The sequence below is a fragment of the Stegodyphus dumicola genome, chromosome 4 (genome assembly GCF_044657685.1).
Source record: "Stegodyphus dumicola isolate Sdum_Otavi_A_Nest chromosome 4, ASM4465768v1".
NCBI classification, from domain to species: Eukaryota; Metazoa; Arthropoda; class Arachnida; order Araneae; family Eresidae; genus Stegodyphus; species Stegodyphus dumicola.
The window spans coordinates 21,416,074-21,428,556 of record NC_140771.1 but is presented as its reverse complement, the minus strand read 5'-3'; the positions used below and the strand labels follow the sequence as shown (position 1 = coordinate 21,428,556).

Genomic DNA, 12,483 nt, shown 5'->3' with positions numbered 1-12,483 from the left:
GCGAAGAACATGATATTTAATAAATAAAGGTAACACACAAAACGTTGAAAAAGACGCTCCTTTGGGCGTAATGTAAAATCTGAAAACTTTCAGATTTTTTAAAAATACATTTTGTGTTTTTATTTTATTAATGTGATAAAATTTTGCATTAAAATTTAAAATAGAGTATAAGCAAGGGATTATCAGATAGTATGGGATGGAGTTTGTGAATCTTAGTCAAACGCATTAAACTAAATGAAAGTATCTGTAGAATTTGACTATGCTTCATAAATATTTATTTAATTTTACTTTACAGATAACTGAATACAAAGGACCCGATTGCAAAAGAATATAAGAGGCAGATAGGAGTCGAAAAACAGTAAGATCGAAGCAACTGAATGTAAGCAACTCGAATGAGAAATGATCAGAGATCCTCCTTTTACGGCGCATGTTATTGAACATCTCATTATCTTGGTCCTGACGTCAATTCCTACCTTCAGTAAGTATACAGCAATTTTCATAGCTTCTAAAAGAAACATATTTCCAACTACCTTGTTTTCAATAATCGTGGTGGTTCTGAGAAAAAATTATGAATTATGCTCCATAAGGGCTGCACTTTGAGCGTTAATGTTATTTTAATAATATGCTTTCCAAACTGTAAGCAATTTTAGCGTCTCTAAATATATAGCATTTTCCGAATGAACTGTTATTGTGAATCCTTTCTGTTTTCTTTCCGGTTACTTTGTCTCAAATATTTGATGTTCATTACATACTCTTAGCTTTTTATCTTTAGTTTCACTTAACTGTGTGTTTCATATCACCCACCATTTATTGTGCCTTTTAGAAACATACTATTTTTAGGAAAAACTTTTAATACAATTTTCATAATTTCTTTTTCTTTATCGCCTTAGATTTGCTGAATCGAATCATGTATTTTAAAGAGGGCTTATGCTTTTTTAATGGTTATATTCTTTTTCTTAAATAATTGTTTAATTTTTTTTTATCTTTCACATCGAACATTATACGAACACGTCTTGAAAGAAAAGACTTCCTTTTTATAACTCAAATTTATCTCTGTTACAGAACATGTCTGTTATAGATGTTCTTTTAAGGACTACACTCTTCTTTTAATATTCTATTGTAGGGTCTTACGTTATTTTTCTAACATTTGAATTTTAGTTGGAAACAGCTTCCTTTTATTCCTTATTTTCCTGCCTACGCTTTACTGCCAAAATGGGTTTTTAGTTTTATGCTTTATGCGAAATAGTGTCCAAACTACTTTTTAAGCTGATATCTGAGTTACTTCAGTTAGAACGTGTTCTGCCTCTTCGCCACGTTGCTGTTAAGAGTTAAAGCTTGCTAATTTTGACCGTGCTTAGTACATGCCTGATAGTCTACGCCGGTGATTTTAGCTAGGAGCCAACTACGCGATTAGTCATTTAATGTTTCTAACTTCGTCTATGCTTAACTTAGTAGAAACCTTGTGTAACTATGTAGTGACTTATCGCGGACCCAAGTGTGTAAATGATAAGTCTAGAGAGAAGGGTTAAACTCACCTTTTATTGCTTCAAACTAAGCACACAGATGACCCCTTTTTGGGGCCGACAAAAGGCCTCCACTTGGGCTTTAACTCAAGATAAGAAACTAATCTAAAGCTAAAATCGAAGTTGGCCTTTAATTTCATTAAACGCAGAATATCAGCAAGCACGTACAATACAACCCAGCATAGTTAGCTTTAAACAAAGAAGCAGCCTGACGGCGAACACGCCTCACAAAGGACTCATAAGCTGTTCTGCTGAAGTCATCGAAACCTTCCTTTAAATACTCTTTCTATCTCATTTACATACAACGCGATACTATAAACTATTTCTGGTAGAGACTAGTAGGTGGGAAACGAGAATAGACAGTAAAACAAGCTTAAAATTTTAAATAATTGTTAGAAACTTAAAATAACCTCTACAATCAACTCTGTGAAGATTAGGCTGATTATTGTACTCAGCTTTAGTTTGATTTTACGTTTTATATTTAAGCTCAAGACATAAATGCTGGCTTCCTGCATGAAGGGTCATCTGTGAATATATTTGAGTTAAAACAAAATGGTATATTGACTTTTCTTCGGAGTTGTTACTTAAACTACAAGAACTTATCGAATGATCCCTACACAGTTCTGCGTTAAGGGTAAAGAACGTCATATTCAAAAAATAAATTAAACGGACAAACGCTAATAAAAAAACGACAAAAAAAACATTGATATGACGAACTGAAGGGAAAAAAACTGGAAAAAAAAAAAAAAAAAAAAGAAAAAGAACAGAAAAATGTGTGCCAACATTTAACGCAGCATCGGTAATTCTAAACGTATTCAGCTATGCTGTTTTTAAACTTTTGCTGTTGAATTTTATATAGTGTATGTGCAAAGAAAGTAAAGCTTGATAATGAACATAAAAAGACAAAAAACAATGGGTTAGTATGGGTGAGGGTAACAGTAGACTGGTAGACTGCGATCTCAGCGAGAGAGTTAAATGCCTTAGCAAACCTTTTTGGGCGGCCGCTAAAATCTGAAAAACTTGAATTTCTTTATAGTATTATTCTTTCTAACTGTATTACTATTTGAACTGGAACTGGATTGAGGACTGAAGATCTTGAAGATTTATGTCCTTTTTTAGACCATTCGGTACATTTTAGTATTTGATGTTTAAGAGAAAGAATTACTTCAGAAATATTTAGCTGAAGAATTCAATAGGTTTTGAAGTAGAATAATGTGTAATTGAAATTTGAAGCGAAAGTTCTGTAATTATTCAACTTAATAATTTTTTTGATGAAACTGTCTGATAACATTTTAGATTGTAAGATAACACAAGAAAATTACATTTATTACAGGAAACATAAAACATCCTTTTATTCCAGGTAGAAATAATTGTATTTAATCTGGATGATTTTTTCATGATTATTCGTATCAAATAATATTCGATCTCATATAAATACTTTCTTAAAAACACACCCCGTATATCTTCTCACGCTCAGTTTCATTTCACAAACACACATGAAAACAATTATTTAACCGTGACAGCAAATGATGATGAATAAAATATTATTCAGTTTTTATCCCTTAATTAATTGAAATCGTTTGCAACCTTCCAACGAATTATTTGTAACGATTAGACTCATTAATAGGTTATATTAACGGGCATTATTTATTATTTACCATGAATTCATTTTAGCCCAATGGGCTTTAGGATAGAATGGCTATTAATTTTGTTTTGGCATTTTGCTTCGAAACCTTAATGTTTGCTTTTCACTTTTCAAATTGTTGCCACCAAATATTATCGGCCTGTGGTATATTAAAAAATAAATAATGAACGATCTGCATAAGTGTATGTATGTTTATTGCAAAGTGATAAAATAACGGTACCTAGAGTCTTCAAATTTTGAATAACGTAATCCTCCACAGAATTTGGCATCTGGAAGCTCTAATTTGGAATTTGGAATTTGTTTTATTATCGATTTCATATTTTGTAACGGTTTAACGAATTTCGGATTAACACATTCAACGATTTCAAAGAGACCAATGCCAACACTGTACTAAGAAAAAAAAAAACATTTTAATCTCTAGCACCCGAGACTGTGTGTCGGAAATTCTAAAGATATGCTCTTTTTAAATTATTTTTGGGATACTGCTGTTAAATTGAATTTTATGGTTTAAGTGCGAAGAACATGATATTTAATAAATAATGGTAACACACAAAAAGTTAAAAAATGCCCATTTGAAAGTAATGTAAAATCTGAAAGCTTTCAGACTTTTTTAAATTATCTCATTGTAAAGCAAAACAAGACAAATTGAATGATCAGCTTTGAATGTATGTTCGTTTAGGAATGTAATAAATAAGAACGACTATAGAACTACTAGCAATAAATAGAAACCACTATAAAACTAGTAGTAATAAATAGGAGCGATTATGAAAGTAGTGGCATAGGTTATGTTTTAATCACCACAGGTAAAAATTATGTTTAATTTTATACATCTTCATCTTGCTATTTCCCTGCTAAATGAAACATAACAGAAAGCAAACTGAGAGCAAAAGCTGTTATTCTTCCGATCCCATCGGTTCACTAATCTGGTTTTCTCCTATCATCTACCTTCATTAGGTGAATCGTAAACATCTGTGTTCAGATTTTTTTGCGGCCACACTGTGAGAATACTGATGAAGAAAAAGGCTTTATTTTCACTCTGCTACCATTTTTTTAAAAAAGGACGAGGCGCAACTGAAAATGAGGTGGATAAAGTCAAAATTGTGCTACTTTTCTAGATATTAAAGATAAAAAACTTGTTGTTTTTTACTCTTAAAGAAAAAAAGTGCTTTGCTTGACAGCATTCCGCTAATAAACTGTTAAAACAAACTGCATGGCCTGTTTTCTGGCTTAAAATACAAAACAGTGCAATTTAAAAACAATGATCAGTTTCCTTTACATTTTTAAAGCTAAGCATTGGATAAAACGCATAACATTTCAAGACTTAGGAATTTTGAATAAGTTAAATTAAATAAAGTACAATATAATAATGGTAGAGACAGGACAGGAACAAGTGCAGTGGCACCATACCATCGCTATGAGCAAAAATGGTATTGCCCCGGTGTACTACCTTTCCGTATTTTTATTGAGAATTAAACAAGGTAACATGCAATCATACAGATGTTATACATTTGGATATTCAGAGCTGCATATTGTTACGTTTGGTGATGGTAATGTTCATAGGTAGGCGAGGTACAGTAAAATTCGTAATAATAAATAGATACACTATCATGGTATGTAGGTAAGGCACAGATATGAATAAAGACTGAAAGCACGTTAGAAGTGCGTGTTTGGTGGAGATAACAATGACACTCTGAAATTATTGCAGAATGAGAGGTTTGAAGATTAAGGGTGGGCCATATATTGAGTCCTTGTCTGTGGAGGTAGTCGATGATGTACTTTATCTGACTGAATGTTTTTCGGTGCTTGATTATAAATCGCCTGAATTCTAGACCTGGGTTGCCTGGATGATGGATATGGTGAACAAACGTTATGAGACAGTTGAAGATGTAGTGCTCTGGGTCCCCGTTGTTTCCGCAAATACATCTGTCAGAGGTTGCTTTGTATCTGTTGTAGAAGTAGAGTGGAAATGGGCCGTGGCCTGAGATGTACTGAGAAAGGAAGTAGGATGAAAAAGTGACGTTTTCATCTATTTTTAGGGATGAATTCATATGTTCGTCTTCCTTGTTGTCCGTGAGAGATTGGAGTGCCTATTTGGTGGATAGCTGCGTCTTTTGCTAAGGGGTCAGCGAATTCATTTCCTGTACAAGCGCCGTGACCTCTAGTCCATGATATTATAAATTTGTTGTTGAGTATTAAATCCTGTACGGCAGAGTCAGCATTTATAATGTATTTCGGCTCATTAATTATGTAAAAGATGTCCAGCATCAGTGTGCTCCAGAAGAAGCAGTATTCCTTCCCTGGTGAGCTGCCATTTTGCTTATTGTTTCAATATGAAGCGTTAGAGCATGGTACTCGTCTGTTGAATAGTATCTCAAGACAAGATTCCGTATTTCAGTCCTCCTAGTTTCACCTTGATGATTCCACGGATAACGATTCTACAGCCTTTTATGGATGTACCTAAAGGAAGAATTTTATCAAATATATCAGGCAACCACTCTGGACTTGAAAGACCAAAGCAGAATTATTGTCAATATATCCGCCGGCGAAAATTGTAGCATTTAATTGGTAACATTTAACGACATTCATTGTTCAAGGATCATTTTCATACGTAACTGATAAATAAAATTATTCTATCGAATTACTGTAATTTATTTATTGCCTCTAGAATCATAAATAAAATGTATAAACGTAAATCAAAATCAATGTTTGCTTATGGCATGATTTTATTAATACCCTATCAAACCTGTCCAACCTTATGCTAAGAACATATGAATTAAAAAGGCATTTATTTTTTCCGAATAATTTGGTAATAGTTTTTTACTCTTTACTAAAATGTTATTCAATTTCATGAGTTTTTAAGTTTTATATAATTAACTCCCTCGCTGCGTATCCCGCGATTTAAACCCGCAACATAAAAGTAGCAAAATTTGCGCAACCGCGGGGATGCATATCTTTCGTTTATTTAACTGTGCAACCCTCTCTTTTCCCGTTCATGGTTTCATTGCGGCTTTTCTGTGATGTTTAATTATTTATTCAGATCTGGGTTAAGAGATGGCGCTAGTTGTCCATATTTTTGCGAAATATACAAACACATTTTGCGTGCTCTTTTCAAAGTTCAAAGATGTCTGTAGTTCTCAATCACATGAGACTAACTGCTCGACATTTTGCTAGATATATATCCCCCAATTCCATCAAGAAAGAAACTCGTAGACATTGTGCTGTTTGTTTCTAAACAAAGAACTAAACCTGGCGAAAAAATTCTCAAAGAAATGCGTATTTGGTGCAAAGATGGCGACATAGGATGCCTCGAGCGTTGTTTCGGAGTTTATCATATTACACTTCATTTCTAATAAGTGCTTTATAAATATTTTGCGTATTTTCATTAGTATATACGTTTTACCATTATATTTTATAAAATAAATCATAATTTAACCAAGATTAATTTTCCTTTTAATTGGTTATTTTTCAGTTTAAAATTTCCGACAATAGAAACTTTTTGTATATTTTAACTCTAAAATATATGTAATTAAAAAATTACGCAATTTTCGAAACCCACTTTGATAAAAAAAAAAAAAAATACGTAGCGAGAGGTTGAAAAGACGCAAGTGCTAGAATAGTAACTTCTTTTACATACTATTAAATTTAGGAAACATTAACTTTTTTATATATTTACTAAAAATTCATATTTTTTATGCATTCTTGTTTACTAATATAAAATACTATCACATTTTGTTACTAATATCAGAAAAACAGTTGGATATAACTCAAAAGGCGACTTTGTTTTAAATGCTGTGTATAGTTTTGGAGCATCTTTTCCTAAATTTTGCAATAAAAAATAATTCTTCCTCCATAGAATCATATGTTTAAGAAGAAAAATAAATAAAAATAAGGAAAATAAATTAAGACTTTCAAGTTAGCTTAGTTATATAAAAATAAAAATTTATAGCACACGAAAATATAGTTCAACCCCACATCGATATTTTTCTAAACTCTTGTAGAGTCATTAAGTTTTTTTGATGCAGGAAACATGAAAAATGAGCCGTTCCCTCGCCAGGAAACGAACCCTTGACCTCTCGAATACGTGCCCAGTGTGCTACTTTTACACCAGAAAGGCAATCTGGAATGAGGAAGAAAATACCTTGTATACTCCCCCTCGGAAACCCGGTCGCCAAATCATGGTGGTGACGAGTGGTGGTCCACCACCTTTTGATTCGGACGTCACGCGCAAAGCTATTAGGAATTTTTGAAGCAGGAAACATGAAAAATGAGCAATGCCCTCGTCGGGGCTCAAACCTGGAACCTTTCGAATATGCTGTCGTTATACCACGAAGGCATCCTGAAAGGCATCAGGTGAAAATGACTTATAATCTTAAAAGCATATTTTATTAATGGTTTTAAATGTTACGCACTGGTAGAAGGAAGTGAATTTCGACGTAACTCCGAGAGAAAGTATAAAATATTGATTTTTTCCATAACTCTTTCAAAACTAAAAGACATTTTACAATTTAGTCTACAGTCGAAGTTATTTGCTATTGTCACTTTTAGCAAAACTGCGATAATCGAATTCTATCGAATTTCCAACTAATACAAAATAATTTTTTTGCCATTTTGTGACTGCCAGTTTTTAAGATTGATAACTTTAAGATGTTCTTATGCAAATAATCTGCGAAAAAGTCCGAATTATTAAAGCAATTACTTTCCTTACTGCCAGATGTTCCTAAAAGAAACTTTTATTTCCCCGTTTCTTTCTCTTGAAGTTTGCACCTCGTTACATGATGCTGGATCGAGTCTTCATCAATAATTCATCAAATGTATAGGAAGACATATGAAAAAAAATTAAAAATACTTTGTCATGGATACAAAAGATGAAATTGTCCTGTTATGCAACGTTGCGTGATGATGGGGTGTATCCAATATTGATTTCCTCTACTTTTTGCAGCCTTTTTTAATCGAACTTTCAACTTTGAAGTGCATCTTGCAGAATTTCCAAAAAGATATTATAAAATGAGCCAAACTTTTTTCTCATTTAAAAAATCTCTTGATGATCGATATTATTAAATTATCGGTAATAGAATCGTTCTGACTGAAACTTCAATTAAGCTTTTTGAAAGTAGAACATCTTTTTTTATTTACCAACCAAGCATGTAATTAGGTTCAGTAAAAAGGATGCATATAAAACAAAATTTGCATATGTAAACGCAGATAAAATATACAGTAATCAGATTTAAACGGATGAACTGGACGTGCAGTTTGAAGATCAAATGAATGTTTAAGCTGTGCCGCAAGCGAAAAAAGAAGGGTTGAAAGTAAAAATTTAGTATTAGTCCAAATAATAGCTTCCAATATAAGACGGAGTGGTAGTTTTAAGTCGTTTCTAAAATAATATTAAATTAAATTAAATTAAATGGATCCGCTTTTTTTAGAAGACAGCTGCTTATATTCGAGATTAAATCATTCTAAAGTGAAAAACTTATTAAAGCTGTTCTGAGTAAGATTTAATTCAATGGTCTGAATACCATACCTTGAAGTGCACCGCAACATACACATGTGTCCTTTTAATATCTGATGCAAGGTATAATTTGTAAGATACCTTATCATTATATATTTTATTAAAGGCCATGCATAATCGATGGGTATGGTGTGCAGAAGGGTATTTCAAGCGCAAAAAGTGTCGCATTACATTTGACCTTTTGAATTATAAGTGCTTATCGATAAAACGTACAGGTATAAATAACTTCGAACATTCACTGTCCATTAATGAACTTCTTTAACAATAATTTAATAGCGAACTTCTGTTTAAAATATAGCAGTTTGAGATTTGTAAAAGCAATGTTAGTAATGTTAATCGAAAAATTATTATTATAATATTATTAGAAAAATTACTGTATATGTTAACTTCCGTTTACATAATTCACAAGTGCACATCAATATTGCCGCTGGGGGAGGAGTTTAAAAAATAGACCAATGAGCTTCTGTTGCTCTTGTGACGTTGAATCTTTTAAACTGTGCGTATGAGTAAAATGTTGTTTACATTTAATTTTGCATTTGTTATGCAGTTATAAATATATACGACGTATAAATGCTGGTATGATTTTAATGGAAAATCTCGGAATGTTTTCATTCCATATAGACTGCATTAAAAAATGCTAAGACGTCTACTATTTACATATATAACTATGCTTATATTTGATCTAACTTCACACTGAAAATTTTCACAAGAAATCCATGTCGCTATAATTACGTATACAGGAAATTGCATGGAAAAACATTTTCAATTATCTTGCTTAGAGGCTGCAAAGGTCATGTGAAATGACAGAAATATTACTGGAAGCCTATTGGTCCATTATAGAAGCTACTCCCTTGGTGGCGATACAGCTGTGCACTTACGAAATATGCGTCCCATTTACCTTTAACACTCTATTGGTTGGGAAAGGGACTGAATGCTTACAGTCAAGGGTTTTATCCACATAATTCCTTAAATATGATTACGTTAAACAAAAAATAAAACTAAAAGATGTTACATATGGATGAGACGCACGCCGATCGCAAAAATCGATTTTGGTAATATTCATCTTTGAGTAGTTGCTGATCTTATAGAAAATTCCATCGATTTCAAAGAAGTCACGTAATGAGGAAGTTTTTTATACGAACTTTGATACCTGACAGCTTTAAAATCATTAGAAGTTTCTGTAAAACTAAACCTGCTTAAAGATGAGTTTTGCCTAATTATATGGGCAATGCTATTTCTATCTTTAAACGATGTACCGTTACTGGATTTATTAGTACATAGCAAATGTAAGTTTTGTAATGGTTGTAGTAATGGTTGTAATAATTTAAGGAAGCAATTATTATAACCCATTACCTAAATAAAGTTTCTTGCGAAATATTGAAACAAGTACACAAAGTAGGTTAGAAGATGTGTACATATTTACTGCAAGATTGTTTATTTTAGGAGGATTAATTTATTCTATTTGTCAACTATCTTTACTATCTTTCAGCATACGAATTTTCTACTTTGAAAACATATCAGCAACCGATGATTAAGTATACTGAAAGCTATTTGTCAGTCTCAAACTTACACTACGACACATGAGTTAAATGCTTGTATGGAGTTCGTGGTTACTCTTACATACCAAGGAAATTCAGTATCAGTTTTTCGAGAATGCCCTCCAGAAAGACGGAGCTGTATCGCACATATATGAATAATCGTACCAATTCACTGAACTACTAATCATTTTCCGTCATATATACAAATGTAACATATACACAAATTCATATTTCAGAAGCTCTTAACTTCATTTTAATAAATTTCTTGTATTCCACACAGGTTCTAAGCCACACGTTCCCCTGAGGATAAACATGCTGCATATACCTACTCCTGTGGTAACGGGCGACAGTGTTCTGCTCAGTTGTAGTTACGATGTGGGTGATGAAACTCTATACGCTGTGAAGTGGTACAAGAATATGGGTGAGTTCTTCCGATTCGTGCCTAAATCTAATCCAGCTTTCAAGACGTTCCCTCAAGTTGGAGTAGATGTTGATGTAAGTATGTTTAATTTAGTTACATAAATTAGCCTTAGTTACATTAAAGAAAAAAGGGAAATAATTTACAGAAACAGCATTTTAAGTAACTAACTTAAAATACTGCAACTTAAATGTTCTGCACGAAAAATTAATAGAATTTGATTACTAAATTACAGGAACATACCTGTCTCAGTATCGCCAAAAAAATAGATGCTCTTAGAAAATTCATCAAAAAGCCAGCATATATACAACGTCATACGTGCAATGTGTATATGTGGATACGTGCAATATATATACATTTCAGATAATTTAGTAAGTTTGTCCATATAACAATCTATAAATTTAAGTTCCATAAAACTATTTGAGATCAAAATGTAATGGAGATTAAAAGAAAGCTTAGAAACGCCTCGATGCGATTTTAAGGAATATAGTAGTATTTTGCTAATTTAAAACGAAATAATCAGATAAATTATTAACGCTCTCATAACTTACTAATTTACTACTGATGGTTTTACTCGGTAGTCTAAATAAGTTTGGATAACAAATTGTTTTGAATATTTTCAAAAGCCTGATTTGATTTTTAAGTACTAATTAAAAATATTAATAAAAAAGGGACAGATTTATTTTTCTGTTTTGTGAAACAAAACTTAAAAAATAGAAAGCTATATACCGTAGCTAAATTTTGTAGATAACTTAAGCTATCTATCTCAGATTAAATTCAACAATGCTGTGATAAGGTCGCATAGAGGTTCTTTGTCTACGATGAATGATTTCAGAATGCAATAGCACCTTTTTCAGTACATAGGTGAAATCCCTACGCAATGAGGTGCCTTTTTTAATGAATACGGTTGCATCCTCGAAGGTCACTCCAAGGGACAAAGAGATGAAAGAAGTCTTTTCATCACGGTCAGGAGATGGACACGTTTGTTACGTACGAGTGAAGGAATGCCCCCGGGAGTTCAGCGCAGGTCCTGCTGGAGCTATGGGCATATTGTCCCTCTAGAACTATCACTCCTCCCGTAGCGTAGAGCATTCTTCCTGATAACAAATTTCTGAAATTACGGGACTGAATGTATTCAAGTCCCACATAGTCTGGATATGCATTTGTTAATGTTTTTATTTTATTAAAATTCATGTTATTGTTATGACTTGAGTTAGAAGTTCATTTCAGCCCTGTATTAGAACTTGGGTTTCTGTAGCGGTTTCGCCACTACACCAAAATTCATATGAATTGCACTTAACTGTATCATGCATATCAACTCACAGCAAAAAAATATGATTCATTAATTCCACTGGATGTAAATAAGGGCAGGATATGTTATTTGATTTTACGTTACAACTGCAAACAGATAATACTTCTGAACATGAATTCTGTGAAATTAAAGTGAAGTCTCAAAGCTAATGCTGGCACGCAGCCGAAAGTGCATGCATTCACATTTACGTTATAGAACTCTCATAGGGGAGTAAAAGTAGCTAAGGGAAGAAAGGATATTAATCACTGAAAATGAGAGGTTAATCATAAGTATGGTTATAATTCATTCAATGAAGAATAGGAAAAATGAAGCTCTAATATATAATAAGCCTTCATTAAGTAAAATTATTTTTGTTGCAAAGTGAACAAAAACTTCAAATTTTAAATGAAAGTAGCTATAATAATTTCCCTCCGACTTTCACAAAACGTATACTAATTAAATTATTTAACAAAATATGGTATCAAAGCAAAGAACTCACTAACGTATCGGGAAAAATTGGACATAATATTTCAGAAAGATGTTCAGATCTGAGTCAAAA

The 12,483-nt window shown here is 32.5% G+C and overlaps 1 protein-coding gene across 1 annotated transcript in view; it reads left to right on the top strand.

Annotated features, from left to right (window-relative positions):
* Nucleotides 1–295: 295 nt before the first annotated feature.
* The window catches only part of LOC118187884 (uncharacterized), a 307,145-nt gene continuing 294,957 nt past the window's right edge, over nt 296–12,483 (top strand). Inside the window, exons 1-2 of the mRNA XM_085814610.1 lie at nt 296–478; nt 10,496–10,710. Of these exons, the coding sequence (XP_085670736.1) occupies nt 400–478; nt 10,496–10,710 (294 nt within the window). The 5' untranslated portion in view covers nt 296–399. The remainder of the gene's footprint in view (nt 479–10,495; nt 10,711–12,483) is intronic.